At 41.5% G+C, this 17,649-nt stretch overlaps 1 protein-coding gene across 4 annotated transcripts in view; it reads left to right on the top strand.

The window, feature by feature from the left end:
* GPR176 (G protein-coupled receptor 176) overlaps nucleotides 1-17,649 on the top strand; it is an 89,684-nt gene that overhangs the window by 56,889 nt on the left and 15,146 nt on the right. The window contains exons 1-2 of one of the 4 annotated variants that reach the window (XM_073800727.1): nucleotides 5,598-12,471; nucleotides 14,069-14,159. The exons of 1 other annotated variant lie outside the window; for it this stretch is intronic. In XM_073800727.1, the coding sequence (XP_073656828.1) occupies nucleotides 12,420-12,471; nucleotides 14,069-14,159 (143 nt within the window). In that variant the 5' untranslated portion in view covers nucleotides 5,598-12,419. Of the gene's footprint in view, nucleotides 1-5,597; nucleotides 12,472-14,068; nucleotides 14,160-17,649 lie in introns of those variants that run through there. 2 more of the 4 variants (XM_073800728.1, XM_073800729.1) reach the window with 2 other exon arrangements.

The raw sequence follows: 17,649 nt of genomic DNA, 5'->3' as shown, positions 1-17,649 counted from the left end.
ATATATGTCCATGCCTCTCTGTCGCTTTGTCACAGCTTACCCTTCCCCCTCCCCATATCCTCAGGTCCATTCTCTAGTAGGTCTGTGTCTTTATTCCTGTCTTACCCCTAGGTTCTTCATGACATTTTTTTTCTTAAACTCCATATATATGTGTTAGCATACGGTATTTGTCTCTCTCTTTCTGACTTACTTCACTCTGTATGGCAGACTCTAGGTCTATCCGCCTCATTACAAATAGCTCTAATGTAAGCTCTTAGTGCTATAAATTTCTGTCTCAGCACTGCTTTAGCTGTGTCCTACAACTTTGGATATGTTGTATTTTTTTTAATATGTTGTATTTTCATTTTCATTTAGTTCAACATATCCTTTGATTTACCTTGGGACTCCCTCTTTGACCCAGGGATTATTCAGAAATGTATTATTTAGTTTGCAAGTGTTTGGAGATTTTTGTTTTATTTCTTTTATCAATTTCTAGTTTGATTCCATTGTGGTCAGAGAATACACTCTACAATTTAAAAATAAATTTTTAATTTAGTTTTTAAATTGATTTAGTTGTGTTGGGTCTTAGTTGCAGCACGCAGGGATCTTTTTCGTGGCATGCGGGATCTTTCATGGTGGTGCGTGGGCTCTTTGTTGCAGCGCGTGGGCTTCTCTCTAGCTGTAGCGCATGGGCTCCAGAGCACGTGGGCTCAATAGTTGCAGCGCGTGGGCTTAGTTGCCCTGTGGCATGTGGGATCCTGGCTCCCCAACCAGGGATCGAACCCGTGTCCACTGCATTGGAAGGTGGATTCTTAACCACTGGACCACCAGGGAAGTCCCTATAATTTCAATTTTTAAAGAATTATTGAAGGTTTTTTTTTCTATGGCTATGGCTATGGTCTATCTTGATATATGTTCCATTAGCACTTGAAAAGAATGTGTATTCTGCTATTGGACAGAGTGTTCTATAAATGTTGATTAGATCCTGTTGATCGATGGTAGTATTGAATTCTTCTATATCCTCACAGATTTTTCTGTCTAGTTGTTCTATCACTTGCTTGAAAGAGAGGTGTTGAAGTCTCCAACTATAACTGGATTTGTCCATTTCTGCTTTCAGCTCTGGAAGTTTTTGATTCACATATTTTGTTCTTTGATGCATATTCATTTAAGATCACTATGTCTTCTTGCTGGATTTACTCTTTCATCATTATATGGTGTTCCTCTCTGTCTCTGGTAATTTTTGTTGTTGTAGTTCTGAAGTCTACTTTATATGATATTAATATAGCCACTCCTGTTTTCTTTGATGTTTGCATGATATGTATTTTCCCTTCCTTTTACTTTCAACCCATGTATATCATTATATTTGAAATGTGTTTCTTGAAGATAGTGTGTAGTTGGGTCATATTTTTTTATTCTGTTTGCCAGTCTCTGTCTTTTAATTGGTTTATTTGGACCATTTGCATTTAATGTAATTATTGATATGTTAGGGCTTAAGTCTGACATTTTATTTTTTTGTTTTCTTTTTGTTCTCTCAGTCTTTTGTTTCTCTCTTTTTCCTGCTTTCCTGTGGATTTCTTGGTCATTTTTTAGAATTCCATTTATATTTATCTATAGTGTTTTTGAATGTATCTCTTTGTATAGCTTTTTTAGTGGTTGCTGTAGGCATTATATTACATACGTATAACTTATCACAGTCTATTGGTGCCATCATTTTACCAGTTCATGGTATAGAAACTTTATCTCCTTTGCCCTTCCCCATTTATAGTATAATCCTTGTGAATATTTCCTCTATATACATTTAGAACCACATTAGTGTTATAATTTTTTATTTCAACCATCAAACACAATTTTGAAATCTTGAGAAGAAAAATGTATTGTATTTTCCTATATTTTACTGTTTCCATTTTTTTCTTTCTTCTTGAAAATCCAAGATTCCACCCTTTATCATTTTCTTTCTATTTAAGAGAAATTTCTTTAGTCATCCTTTTAGAGTAGGTCTGCCTGCCGTTTATTCTTAAAGGATATTTTCACTAGATATATGATTCTGGTTTGACAGTTCTTTTCTTTCAGCACTGGAAAGTGTTGTGCCACTTGTTTCTGGCCTCCATGATTTGTGGTGAAAAAATCCGCTATTATTCTAATTGTTTTTTCACTATAGGTAATAAGGTTTCATTTTTCTCTTGTTTACTGTTTCCAAGATTTTTGTCCCTGTCTTTAGTTTTCAGAAATTTGACTATGATGTGTGTTGGTGTGGACTTCCTTGAGATTATCTTCTTTTGGGTTTACTCTACTTGAATCTGTATATTTATGTCTTTTGCAAAATATGGGAAATTTTTAGCCATTATTTTTTCAAGTACTATTTCAGCCTCACTATCATTTGCCTCTGCTTCCAGAATTCAATGACATGAATGTTAGATCTTTTATTATAGTTACACAGATCCCTGAGCCTTGGATCACTTTTTTCAATCTACTTTCTCTCTTATGACAGATTGGGTATTTTCTATTTTATTTTATTATCTTACATCTTTATTGGAGTATAATTGCTTTACAATGGTGTGTTAGTTTCTGCTTTATAACAAAGTGAATCAGTTATACATATACATATGTTCCCATATCTCTTCCCTCTTGTGTCTCCCTCCCTCCCACCCTCCCTATCCCACCCCTCCAGGTGGTCACAAAGCACCGAGCTGATCTCCCTGTTATTTTATTATTTTTTGATGGGGCCCATTTTTAATGTTTTTATTGAATTTGTTACATGAGGACCACCCTGAAGTGGTATAGAGATCCAGTTCTGTTTCCAATAATTGGCTTCCAGCCAGAGAATGAGTTATGTTTAAAGTAGTTCCAAACCAGGTGAGGATGGAGAAATTATCTGTGTCAAGTAGGGGCAGGTCAGCATGACTGGTGACAAGTTGTGACCCCTGTTTACAACTGAAGTCAGATATCTCATCTCAGTTTGCCCTGGATTTTCCTAGTTTCAGCAGGGGAAGTCTTGCATCCTGCAAATTCCCTCTGTCCTAAGAAAACGAGGATGGTTGGTCACCCTTGGAGAGTCTGAGAGTTATCTCAGCACGTTTTCTGGTTGGATCTGGGGAGGGAAGAGGTTGAGAGGGCATTGGAGTAGTTTGAGATCATTGCTGGGCTGTCCAAGTTTGATTCTTCAAAGCCTTGTACAGTTGAGGGCTTGCTAATGTATGTTCTCCTTAAGGCAGCAAACCAAGGAAAAAGATGGGTACTCCCTGGGCCAGGATCTATGTGTCCTATTGGTTCTTGCTCCAAATTCTCACCCAATCTATTTTTTTTTCAGTCAGGGGTGGGTGAGGTGGAGGAACTCCCATTGGGTTACTAGGACCAGTTTGAAAGAAGATTCCTTGATCTCTGTTCATTGCCCCCTGCCCCCACCTGCCTTATCTGACCCTGTGTCAGTGGTAGAACCATGAACACTGTCTAGTTGTGATTTAGATACTAGGGTAGGTGAACAGCTAAACTGACAGCTATATAATGTGGGTTGAGGTGAAATACACATTTTATAGCAGGGTTTCCCAAAGTGTGGTCTGAAATTACCTTTCCAAGATCACCTGGGGGCTTATTAAATACAGATTCCTAGGCACAACGCCATAGACTATGAATCAGCAGGTTCGGGGAGAGGACCAGGAAAGTACCTTTTTACAAGCACCCCATGTCGTATTCATGAATCCTGACATTAGAGGACCACTTTTCACTTGTTCTATACTATTTAGGTGATGTCCAGAGGATATCGGGGGGAAATCTGTATCCGATTTTACTTCTAGTTGGAAGGGCCGTGAAAAAAATATTTAGAACTTTGAAGGGCTTTATCATATATTGTCATTCTGTTAATTGTGTGACGTTAAGGTTTGGGTAAAAGTTAGAAGAGCAATAGTAGCCATCCCCCGGACATTTTACTGATGCTATTCTTTCCACTTTCAGCAGTGGAAGGAGAACTTGAGTGGAAAATGACAGAATAATATCTTCATAGCAGTTTAACAGCCTTTGCTCTCAGCTTTACAGGCCTCCCCTAGGACTGAAGGGAAAATTAAAGGAGGGAAGTGAGTCAAAATCACATAGAAGAGAGTACTTGCTACCCTATATTCTGAAACAGGGCTAAATTCCCAGATCTGTAAGCTATTTTTTTTGTTGTTGTTGAAGTCAGCATTTTCTTTCCGGTTAACGGCACCTGCTGCCATCAGATGTCTGGTATTTTAAAAATCATATCTACTCTAGAAAGAGATTTATTGCATTTTAAATCCAGATGACATCTTAGCTGGGGATTAGGCTTTTTTCCCACCTCAGGCAGAGCTACGCTTATATAATGATCTTTTGCACAAGCAGAGAGTGCTACTGCTCTGTCAGTCGGCTGGTAAGTTCAAACTCCAGATGTGGGCTAACATGCAAAATGTGATTCTGGGAGTGCTGGTTTGATTCACTGTCACTGGGGCTGACCTGGAGCTCTGCTTCAGTTGGCAGCAGTTTTCATGGTGGTGGTGGTGGTGGTTATGGTGGTGGGAGTGGCTGGACAGTAGGGCCTCTTAATATTCAGGATTAAATTGAATGCCTAGTTAGTCTAACAATGGCCCAAACTAAGGATAATAAAAGTAATGATTTAGAAGTATAAATTTTTTTCTTGTTTATAAATTACCTTTTAAATACATACCAGTGGGGCTATTTTGTGCTGGTTTTCGTCCCCTACTTGCAGGGCACCAGCCCTCTTCAGATTCAAATGAGACATTTCACATGTGCTTTCCAAAGTCTGGATGCCCATGTGAGAGCCACTCTTATTTCCTTTTCCATTTCAACCATCAGGCTCTGATTGCACATCTGATAGTGTCTCGAGATTATCTCCTTCTTCCCCCAAATTCCCAGAAGTTTGTCTCTTTTCATCTCCTTGGGTTCAAGGCACTGGCTAAAGTTTCTCATAAAGTCTCCGAATTCTTCTTTCTTGAACAAAGGGGGTCGGGGAGGGGCTGTGGGACCAGAGTCCTCCTGGTACAGAGTGGTCCAAGGTCCTATATTATATGGTGAGTCAGGAACACCATATTTCAATCAGATGATAAGAGTGTGAACTTACACATAGCAAAGGAAGAGATAACACGGAGAGGTAAAAATGTGCTGTGGAAGTATTATGATCTGGTGGGGGACCTGACAGCTCTGATTATCTCCCTTCCAGCACAGAATGGCAGGTGAGTGTGCGTTGTCATAATTAGCCTGTGCAATTAGGATGACTTCACAGATATTTGCTTTAATTGACTTTAGTAATAAACTAAATGATAATCTTCTCAGATAAAAATAATTCCACAATGACTGTCTAGGTATCACGATATATCATTGTTTAAAGTAGTGTGTACTTTCTAAAAAGAAAATCTGTATATGTCTCTAGGGCCAAGTATTTATTACGTCCTTATTATTGTTATTAATTATTAATAAATAAAATCTATCTGTTAAGACAATAACTATATATCTGTATTTATAATTATATATATATACACATATATATAAAGCACTTTATACATGATTTAAAACAGAGTAATTTAAACCAAAGTTTACTCATCTAAAACCGACAGAGGTCATGAACAGTCCACTTTCTCCACTGTCCTGGAGATTGATAGTCTGGACCTACATGAGTTACTGCAAATAAAAACATCCTCTCTAAGAGCTGGTTCTGCCCAAGGAGTTCAGCTGGAACCTACCAGATTCAGCAGCGTAGCCCATTTAAGTGGTTGTTTGATGTCACACGTGGACTGCCTCAGGTGTGCATTAAGTGTAAGGTCTTGACAATAAGGATTTTTTTGGTTTGTTCATTTTTTTGCTTATTTATATAATTTTTATAGTTTTATTTATTGATTATTTATCCTGTACTTACTTGATAATATTCTGACTATTTTGGGGCTAGGATAATTGCATCCCTTCTCAAACCTAAAGCAGAAGAACAAAGGTAAAAATTTATCCCAAAGTGTAGCTAATAGGGAGGTACTTAAATGTCTCTGAGTATACAAAGTGTGAAAAATTCCGTTCTCTCTCTCTCTCTAGACTTTTTATAAAAAGAAGAGCCTTTTGAAGTAACAGCCCAAAGTAAAAGAGATGAGTGTTGAGGACAGTGGCAGAGACAGCGTTGTTCTCTAGCAGCCTTTCCTGCTCTTTCCATAACAATGGAAACCCTGATTTTTAGATAGGCACAGGCTACTCAGAGTAAAGACGGGCTCCATGGCAACCAGTGTGGTCCTGTAACCAGTGCAAAGCATCACATGATAGCTTCCTGAAATTTTCCTTAAAGACAGTTGACACGTGCTATCATTTTCCCAGCTTCATCCCTTCTTCCACCCTGCTGCCTGAAATACTGATGTGTTTCAAGGAGTTTTAGTTGCTACCTTGGACTATGAGAAATGGGGCCCCCCTATTGGGGATGGTCGAATGGTGAACTGGAAAGATGTTGAAGATTTTGTTGGGCAGAACCTCTGTAAGCAGCCCTGGACAGTCTCTGGATTTTTATATGAGACAGAAACACTTTTTTGCCTTGCTTATGCTACTATTTCTTGTTTAGCCAAATCTAACCTTAAGTGATAACAATGATACAACCCTAAAGGAAGGGAGATTTCATAGCCTTTCCATGAAGTTTATTCAAGGGCTTAAGCATCCTTAAGGACAAAATATTACTTTTTATTTTTAAAAAAGTATCTTTGATGCAATCGATTCCTGTTTTCTCTTGTTCAAGCCTCTGAAAATGGAGAACAGTTGGTTGACTTCTTCCCCATAATAAATCTTTGTGGAACGTAAGATTTTTGTTTTCACCTTAATTTTATAGCTTTTTGCCCATCAGTGGATCTGGAACTCTAAGTAATTATCCTTTAATTTTATGAAAAATATTCACAACCAGACTCTTTTTTTAGTAAGAGAATTAGCTATGCTAGGCTTGGGGTTGTAATTATGCCTGTGATTTGTTATTAGTGGGTTGCAACAGGTTTGCTCTTATGAAATGAATAAGCTGTTTGCTGAACTATGAAAGGAGGAGACAGAGAGAGGGTACTTCTACTATAACATCTGGGGAGAAGTAGTAGAAAATGGGTTTTCCCTGTGTATGCGTGTGAGCGGGTTAGTGAGGGAAAGAAAGAGAGAGAGAGAGAGAGAGAGAGAGAGAGAGAGAGAGGGAGGGAGGGAGAGAGAACGAGAGAGAATATCTTCAAAGCAAAACACTTCGTATGTTTAATTGCTGCCCTGTTTTGTGGCTTCCCGAGGAGCAGGAGGCTCACCCAGTGAGGGAGCAATGTCACATTCCTCGGGTGCATGAAATTGGAGCCCATGTCTGAGATGCCAGACACATTTCTGTGCCAGCTGTCTTTATATTCTGACTGATTCAGGAGACCACATTCCCTGCAAAACAGTCACTCAACGCAACCTTTAAGGGACGTGTAATTAAATACATATTAAAACTTCCGGGCTTCCCTGGTGGCGCAGTGGTTGAGAGTCCGCCTGCCGATGCAGGGCACGCGGGTTCATGCCCCGGTCCGGGAAGATCCCACATGCCACAGAGCGGCCGGGCCCGTGAGCCATGGCCACTGAGCCTGCGCGTCCGGAGCCTGTGCTCCGCAACGGGAGAGGCCAAGACGGTGAGAGGCCCGCGTACCGCAAAAAAAAAAAAAAAGTCTTCCCTCATTTCGGTGCCCCACACCTTCAGGCACACACTGACTGAGCCTTTTTTTTTTTTCTTTTTCAGTAACAGCTTTATTGAGACATAATTCACTTACCAGACAATTCACCTTTAGAGTGTACAAGTCAATGGTTTTTAGCATATTCACAGAGTTGGGCAACCATCACCACAATCAGTTTTGGAACATTTTCTTCAGCCCGAAAAGAAACCCCATACTCATTAGCAGTCACTCCCCATTGCCCCTTAACCCCCAGCCTTAGGCAACCACTAATCTACTTTCTGTCTCTATGAACTTGCCTATGGTAGACATATCACACAGTTGGATTCATATAATATGTGGTCTTTTGTGACTGGCTTTTTCACTTAGCATATGTTTTTGAGTTCATGCGTGTTGTAGCATGTATCAGAACTTTATTCCTTTTTATGGCTGAATAATACTCCTTTGTATGGATATACCACATTATCTCTGTTCGTCAGTTGATGAACATTTGGGTTGTTTCCACTTTGGGGCTGTTATGAATAGTGCTGCTATGAACACTTGTGTACAAATTTTTCTGTGGACCTGTGATTTCATTTCTCTTGGGTCTATGCTTAGGAGTAGAGTTGCTGGATGTGGTAGGCAGCAGAGTGGTTCCTGCTCAGAGAGGAGAGATGGGGACTCAGAAAGGGGCCAACTTCGTTCTTGAGGGAGATGGTTAAAGTCTGTGTGTTGGAGCTGTAAAACCAGGTTGCCAAGTTTTCAGGTGAGGTGAGGGCAGTGCCAATAAAGTCAAAGCAATAAGTGACTACGCAGTATAACAGAGAAAGTAGTCTAAACAAATTCTACCATATAGGTTTGGCTTACTAATTCTCATTTTAATTGTTGACCAGTCCGTCAAGCAACTTATACTTTCAAGTCCCTCCTGGGTGTGTCCTAAGCTCACCCTGCCATCCCAGGGTGAGTTACTTTTCCCTGCAGACAGCTGCAACCTCACTCTATAAGACCTTCCTAGATTCCACCCCAGAACATTGGTTATGCTTGTGAACTCCCTGTTTCCTGCACGCACATCTCACCTGGAATTTTGGGATTTTTTTCTCATCTCATAGCTTCCTTCGTTAAGCCACGGTTTTTCATAAATCCATTCCACCAGAGGTGAGGTAATTTCTGGGAATGAATCTTCGGTCCTTGTTCTTAGCATCCAGGTAGCAGTATCAGGTGTTGTCTCTTCCTACGGAGGCAGTTTGGTGCGGTGGTTTCATCCTGACTTTGGAGTCTGACTGCTTGGGACTAAATTCCAGCTTTACCACTTCTTATTTCTATAAACTCGGGCAAATGACATAACCTCTCAGTGCCTTAGTTTCTTTATCTGTAAAGTGGGATTAAATAGAACCTATCTCATGGGGTTCTTATAAAGTGCGCATGGTGCATGCAAAGCCTTAGGGAGTAAGTGCTCGCTGAATGCTGGTGAGCCGTCGGTTCTTCCCAACATCAGCACCCTCTGCTTCCATTCCAGTTACTCCAGCCTGGACGAACAGGCCCACAGGCGATGTGGTGGGAGGGCAGTGTTGCTATATTCTCGTATAGGCTGAAGCGCCTCTATCCTCAGTTTCGCATCAGGCTGGAAGCAGTGGTTTGTTTGCCCGTGGGGCATGCCGATGTCTCCTCTAACTCTTTTTTTTTGAGTCTCCTGGCTCTTCACAACAAAGGCAGGCATTTTCATTTTATTGGAGCTGAGGAAAATCACACTTTTATGATTACTTGTCCTGCTCCCCGAATTGATTGCAAGAAACCATGTCTGGCACCTTTGATCCCTGTTACTGTCTCAGGCGATGCTTAGTCTGTGCGCCCCCAGAACCCCTCAAGGTCCCCGTCTGTCCGCTGCCCTTCTAGCTGGCAGAGGGCCAACTCCACCCTCAGTGAACCAGGAAGGAAGCCTGAGCAGCGTCTAAAGTCACAGTGGCCTCAGGCAAAGGTGGGAAACGCCGGCCCCATCCACCTCTCCTCTCAGTGTCTCTCCCTCAGTGTCAGCAACGCGCATGTCTGTCAGGCTAGGAGCCAGGGAGTGCCTTTGCCCCTCTCTTCCCCACATAGGTGCCTACCTGTCCTAGGAAAGGAAGTTCCCCTCAGCCTGCTATCACTGCCGGAAAGCGAGCAAAACATCATTTCCCCAGGTGGTAAGGGCCAAAAACCCAGAAATATCTGCATTTTAACAGTAGACTTTTGGAAATAGAAAAATTAACCCCTAAAGCTGACTGTCTTCAGTCAGCTGAAGACTGTCTTCAGCATCATACCAGGCTGGATAGACATAGAGAGGTGTGTGTGAGCAAACATATTTTCCCTTTCACTTCTTTAGTTTAGAAACAAATTAAGTTACACACGTGTATTATGCCATCCGCCCATTCCACTTTGCTTCAAGTAATCAATGTTGACAGCCTGGGGTGTATCTTTCTATATATTTCTCTACCTTCCTATAGGGACATGCCACAGTTTATCCTAATGATGGGCATTCAGGTTGTTTTCAATCTTGAGGTCATGGTCAGCAGTCCTTCAGCAAACATAGCTCAATGTACAGCCTTATATATTGATTCTTTTATTTGTAGGATAGTTTCACAAAAGTAGGACTGGTCAAGGAACATGCGTTTAGTAGATACTGCCAGGTTACTTTTCATTCACTATAGCGATCTACTTGCCCACCAAAACCATAAAATGTTTATATCCCCATACCCTTTAATACTTGATCTTATAAATTTTATTTTCGCTAACTAGTGGTGGGAAATGTTTTCTCCTTTTAATTTTAATTTTTTTTTTTTTTTTGCCATTCTCTGAGGATACCCTGTGTCAGTGGTCAGTGGTCTTTCTTGGACGCTGACCCTGCTGGCACATTTGCAACTGCTTTCAGGCCTCCACAGGCTTCAGTTTTCTCCAGGCAAGAGCTGAAGAAGCAGCTTTAATGAGCATGATGGGTTTTAATCATAGAAGCTCATTGCACCGTATGAATTAAAAACCATCGAAAAGATGGATTTCATGTAAATGCCATTTGGAAAGGTTACAGGAACAAGAAGGAAACATGTGTGTGCACAGATGCTGTGGGTGTTCTGGCTTTGCCCCAGCTCTGCGGTGGTCACGCTGTGGGCGTGCTGCCTTGCTCTACCCTGCTCTCTGCAGAACCTGTAGAAGCCCCCTGCAGCAGGGGAGGACCTTCCAGTGGCCAACATGTCGGGCTTAGAGAGAGGAGCACCTGGAGAGTTAAGGACTCCTAGGGCCCAGCAGCTTCTGAGCCTTTCTTGCACCTTCCTTGCTAAAACTAGGTCCACCTTCCTGTGTGGTCCCCCTTTCCTGAGGTTTTTCTAGTTTTCAAGCATCCCTGGGTCCTGTCTTTACTCCAGCTATGGAAATTTTTTCCAGAAGTATACTCCCTCTCAGTGTCCTTTGCTGAATAGTAAGTTTTTCTAGAAGTGACTTCCCATTTCTACTTCTAGCCGGTACCTTTAATTCCTCATTCCTTGTTCTGCTCTGGCTTGCTCAGACTGGATGTTTCTTGGATCAGATTTGTACCACAGTTCTGGGGACTGATTTGTTGTGGGTTGCAGCTCTCCTCTGAGGCCTAAGGTTTTTCTCTTTTTCCCTCTTCTGCCACTCTGTCCTCCTTATCTGGCTGGTGAAGTAGGCACCCCAGCGCAATTCATGCTAACACTCTTGGGGGTGCTTGCCCCCCACAGAGGCAGTGTATGTAATCTAGGAGACAGAGCATGATGTACGAAGGTCTGCCTGACCCAAGTAGACCTGTTACTGAGCTTATGGTGGACTAGAGCAGTGTTCAACCCCAAACTGGCTGAAGTGCTTTCCAGAAATGTTAACAGTAACCCATTCTGAAAAGTATATGCCCTACCAGTGATGCCTCATCCATGAAGCCTAGGGCACTGGGCACAGGGACTACCCCTTCTGGATCTTTATATAACTGCTCACCCACTGGTTAGCAAAACTCCATGAGAAGTGATTGCGCCTGCTATAGGCAAAAATTTTGGAGGAAAAGGTTCTGTACACATTGCTGGTGGAAAGGAGAAATCAATGTCACAGAAATATAAACACCAGAAAATAAGCATATATTTACAGTATTTATTGCAATATTATTTATAATGGCAAAAACTCATAAACAAAGTGAATGCCCATCTAGAGGACAAAGGGTGAATAATAAACTGTGATATATTCATATATGTCTAAATACAGCATATAAATTTACGAATAAATAGTGAGAAAATCACACTAGTGTCCACAAAGAAGAACAGTATGTACAAATGGTATACCGTTTACATAAAATTGTGTTTATACACATATAGAGGTGTATTAAAAGATGATGACCAGAATATTAATCATGTTTCATGTTTATCTTAAGGTGGTGGGATTCCAGGTGATTTTTCTTTCTTCCTATACTTTTCTGAACCATTTGAATTTATAATAGTGAACATGTGTTAGTTTAAAAAAAACACTCAGAAATAAACTAAAGCTGGGACTTCCCTGGTGGTCCAGTGGTAAAGAATCCACCTTGCAGTGCAGGGGATGCAGGTTCAATCCCTGGTCTGGGAACTAAGATCTCACATGCCACAGGGCAACTAAGCCCGCGTGCCACAACTACTGAGCTCATGCGCCTCAACTGGAGAGCCTGTGTGCCGCAAACTACAGAGCCCATGCCCTCTGGAGCTTGCACGCCACAACTAGTGAAGAGAAAACCCACACGCCACAACTAGCAAGAAGCCCACGCGCCACAATGAAGAGCCTGCACGCTGCAACAAAAGATCCTGCATGCCTCAACAAAGATCCCGTGTGCCGCAACTAAGACCGGTTGCAGCCAAAGGTAATAAAGTAAAATAAAAAAAAAAAGAAATAAATCTTAAAAAAAAAGAAATAAACTAAAGCTATTTTCATTGTGAAAAAGCTGAGAGGTAGAGGAAGGAGACGCAGAGGTTGTAATGAGTAGCCAGAATCTTCTGGCTTTTCCCAAGGCACGTGATTCAAGAGATTAAGACAGTGTCTTTTATGGCAATGTCTTTTATGACCTTGGAAGTCTCACTGTCGTTTTGCTACATCCCATTGTTTACCTATTCAGTTGTGGGAGAAGCCTACGTGGGGACAGGAATACCAGGAGGCAGGGATCACTGGCCATCTTGGAAGCTGATTACCATAGGGGGGCCTGAAGGTATTGTTTTTCCCAGAAGTCTTAACAGTTAGCAAAAATATCTTTTCTCTGCACAAGATTTACATAGTCTTATGTGGAAACAAGGAGGTGTAGATGACTCTTCCAGGTTCCTTCCATTTATGTGAGTATATAAAGTCAATTAAATGTTGTAGATTACATTCTTATTCCTATTAAAGCATTGTAGAGTTTCTAATTGGAAAAATGACAATTTAAAATGTTGTAGCTGGTCACTGTTTCCTTGACCATTGTATACATGCTCACTTTTATTTCCTTGGGGTAATATTAAAATTTGTTGGCTAATATTTATTAGCCAATGTTCTGCCTTTGGCCATGGTGTTTGCATGCTTAAACCTTTATAAGAATAATGTCAGAGGCAAGACTAATGGAAACTGGAGCTTAATGAAAGTGAACAGATTTTATATTTTATCTTATTTACTTCATTCACATTGAATCAGTGACATTGACTACACTCTGAAAGCCAGTAATTTACAAACACACAAAGAGGAAAATCAGTATCTCACAAGATAAAAAATGCTTCCCCTGGGGCTTCCCTGGTGGCGCAGTGGTTGGGAGTCCACCTGCCGATGCATGGGACACGGGTTTGTGTCCCGGTCCGGGAGGATCCCACGTGCCGCGGGGCGGCTGGGCCCGTGGGCCATGGCCGCTGAGCCTGCGCGTCCGGAGCCTGTGCTCCGCAACGGGAGAGGCCACAACAGTGAGAGGCCCGCGTACCGCAAAAAAAAAAAAAAAAGCTTCCCCTGGCCTTTTGTTTCATAATGGGGAATTAAGAGGTCACATCTCTTCATTGATCTTAGTGCTTTACACAAGCTAATAGTATTTCATGCTGATTTTATTTTGAACCAGCAGGAAAATTACACGGTAAGTGACTCAGTGTTATTCAAATCAGCAAATATTAGAGGAAAAATACAGGAATTGGAACCTGCTTATTCATGAAATGCTAAAGGAGAATTCTCCTTCTCTGTTTATCTGTATCACTGTGGTTACCATAATCATGAATCCTGGATTCTTGGAATGTGATACAAAGAAAAGAAACCTTTTGTCCAGTTTTCAGCAATGTGACTAATGAATATTCAGGCACAGAAGGCCTTGGTTGCCTTAAATAGTCACTGGGAAATGCACGTACAAGCTAGGTCTTGGCGTGGAGATAAATGGAATTGCAATTATTCTCCCTATTATTTTGCTCTCAATTTTTGTCATCTTCTCTTCTCTCTCCATCCTCTGCTACTACTTGAAGGAGAAAAAGGGGAAAAGAGAGAAAGAGAAATGTTAAGAATCTGCTTTCTGAAAGGTGTTATTGCTGCCCATCCACGTGCCCTTCATTACAGGTATTTCCAAAATCGTGTTACACCTGCAAGGCCCCTAAATACATCTTATTAGTTCAGTTCTTGCCACACAAAGAGTCATATCCAAGTTCAGAGTCTAGACTGAGGCTGTCTCACTTATCAAGCTCCTTCCATGTTACCCATATGCCAATCCCCGCTTCTTACAGAGCTCTTGGCTCCTAGTATTTTATCTGAGCATTTATTTCATTTTCTTACGTTGTTGGTGGGCCTTGATGGGCTGTGTGCTGTAACTCATCTTTTCAATGTCTCTTGTGTTCTATTCCCCACCGAGCTCTGACTTTCAGATCCATCACTTCCTTCCAGAGCCTTTCCTGCCTTGACCATGTGTCTCTGGCCCTGGCCTGGGTCTGGCTTCCTCCAGCTCTTATACCATCTGCTGCTCTGGCTCTCCTGATCCCAGCTCCTCACTCTACAAACACCCCTCTGCTGCTGGCCTCCTCTTTCCTTGCAGGAATTGGAGAAAGTGGTGAAGGAGACATGGGAAAGTCTATTCTAGAGCAGATGGAACCTCCCCACTAGTGAGGGAGTGGCCTGAAATCTGCTAGAAGAAGGTTTAGAATTGCCATTTCTTGCCCCTCACCCTCCAGCCTCTCCCCTTCTCCTTCCAAACTCAGCTAAAAAAAAAAAAGCAATGGAGCTTTCAACTCTGAATTAATGTCATTGTCAGATTGTGCCAGATCGTAAGGAATAAGGGATGCTCATTTCCAAAATCTTATTCCTCCACCTCACATCAGCCACGCTGGGTCCCCGTGGACTGAAGCAGGATTGGGCTCACTTTCCTTTCTTAGCCCTCTAATTATCTTACCCTTGTGTTCTTTGGAAATAGTTCCAACATAATTTTCCCTTTCAGACTGCATAATTGTAGTTACTGGAACTGAGGGCGTAGGAGAATAGAACGCATGTGTATTCTGTGCACGTTCACTAGACTAATTATAGTATAGTGTGGTATATCGTTGAATACATCACTCTCAAGCTGATCTGACACTGTGTGCTGGCGATCGGGAGATAGTAAACATTCAGCTTGTTGATCAGAGGCAGTTGACATCAATAGATGTACCTGAAAAACTGAGTACACAGAAAAAACATTCTGATAATTCTGATAGAGTCACATTGAACTTCAAGCTTTTATTCATTCATTTATCTGGGTATTTATGAAGCAACTCCTAGATACAAAACCATGGTTCGTGCTCATGAGGGTCAACAGAATTTCCAGATAAGGTTCTTCTCAGGCTTCGTAATCTCACACTATTTTATGGGAGAAATAACCCCTCTAGGCTAATGCTATATGAATGCTGCAGAAGATGCAGACCCTGCCTTCAAAGACTACATAAGCAATTTAATATAGACAAGAACCTCTTAGTAGGATGGCCTGTGGCGTAGACATTTAAGGCAGTGAACTACTTCACCTCCACTTAATCAGGAATATCTTGTTAGCATGCAGATCCAGGGGGAGCTTGTGTAATGAGAGAGAGAGTTTGATAACTGGTTTCCTCCTTTTCCCTGGAAGCTTTCTCTATACACCTACTGAGGGGGAAATGGAGCTTGTGGTTATTAAAGGTTCGAAGCTGTCACAGTTAGATGGGGCCAATGATACTGAGACTCTTGCCATATTTTTTTTTCAGGGAATAATATACCTTTCAGGGAGGTTAACCTATTTAATGTGAGAGATCGGAGAGCAAGGAATCCTGTGAAGTTATGAAAATTTTCTGGTTAGTTTATATGGAAAAAATTTCAGTAGTCAAAGAAAGGGACAGGGGCTTCCCTGGTGGCGCAGTGGTTGAGAGTCCGCCTGCCGAGGCAGGGGACACGGGTTCGCGCCCCGGTCCGGGAAGATCCCACGTGCCGCGGAGCGGGTAGGCCCGTGAGCCATGGCCGCTGAGCCTGCGCGTCCGGAGCCTGTGCTCCGCAACGGGAGAGGCCACAGCAGTGAGAGGCCCGCGTACCACAAAAAAAAAAAAAGAAAAAAAGAAAAAGAAAGGGACAGTTATCAACTTCAGATTTTGTGAGTCTTTCTTCTTACCTTTTAGATCTGTGTGCATCTTGCTGTGTGTTGAGAGATGTGAGAGATTGAGCTAGTTTCAGGGGCATTGCAACTTCCATGAGAGAACCCCAGTGGCTGTGGTCACTGGGATCTCTTTGTCTTGATTGAGTTATATGGTCTGCCTTACCTTTGGGGATACCATTGTTGCTAAAACATATGCACATTTGTTGCAGACTCACCTAAAATTCTTTGTGCAACCTCACAGGAGTTGAATGGAAGAGGCTATTGTTGGAGTCTCTTTCTATATTCTTATGTATTACAAAACTGAATCCTATTAATATTTTATCTGAATTATTCATTGGGAACACGTATTCTAAGGGGAAACCATCCAAGGTTAGATTGGGGATATGTATTTCATAAGATGCTTTTCATTCAAAGCAATTATTTGAAATTCACCATGAATTTTAATAAACTTACTACATAGCTTCTTCCTGCTAATCCAATTCCTGCTTAATTGGAACCTTCTGTGTCATTTCAGAACAACCTCTGGAATCAGATTAATTGTAACTAAAGTAACAGTTTTCTCACGCTAATAATGATCAGTTTAAAAAGAGTTGGGCAGATATTAGATAGTTTAATCACAAGTTACAGCAAATTGACACTTCATTAGTGAGGGAAAGGCTCAAACTTTTAGACTCAGAGGAAGAGCAAATTGTATTGAAAACCACCAGGCACAGTGCTCTGGCTACAAGCTTGTTTTCCTCCCCGTTCTTGCTGCGGCCATAATTCATAATAATACCAGTGGCAAAAAGCTACTTATCACCTTGCCAGTGCTGACTCTCTGGGTAGCTGGGAAATTTACCCACATAGATTAACGGGAGAAAGATTTTTTAAAAATCAGAATAAAATAGAATCATTTTTAGAACTATTTAAGCTTTCCTTTGAAAGTGTGAACTTTGTAACTCAGTTTGAATATTTGTGTCCCCAGGTTCACAGAGCTTAACAGTGTCTTTTTTGTTTTTGAACTTGTCAGGTACCATTTGCCTTCTCTACACTGAGGAGTTCTTTATTCCTATCTTGTCTTACCTTTGCTTTCTCTCTCTCTCTCTCTCTCTCTCTCTCTCTCTCTCTCTCTCTCTCTCTCTCTCGCACTCTTGCTAATGAAAGGGAGTTTCCTTTGAGGGTTTTGCTTAGGCAGCAGGTTTAAGGGTTCAGAGAAAAATGTGGATTTGCCCTTTAGATTTCCAGGGGTATTTCATTCTATCATAATGATGTAACTTTGGGTAGTAAGCTTGGGAGCAGCCAGGGGTCGTATCTTAAAGGGTATTGTATGATGTTGAGAAGTTTGCATTTGTTTTTTTCCTAGTGGCAGTAGGGAACTACTGAATGCTTTGGTAATATTAATCAAGTTACTGTTGTACCTCTCCTCTTCTTCAAAATGGGTTTAATTAGTCAATCTCGCATTTTTCGCCCTCTGGCATTCTTTTTTTT

The sequence above is a fragment of the Tursiops truncatus genome, chromosome 2, assembly GCF_011762595.2.
Source record: "Tursiops truncatus isolate mTurTru1 chromosome 2, mTurTru1.mat.Y, whole genome shotgun sequence".
In the NCBI taxonomy this organism is placed as follows: domain Eukaryota; kingdom Metazoa; phylum Chordata; class Mammalia; order Artiodactyla; family Delphinidae; genus Tursiops; species Tursiops truncatus.
The sequence above is the reverse complement of the archived record's forward strand: the minus strand, read 5'-3'. Positions and strand labels throughout refer to the sequence as shown.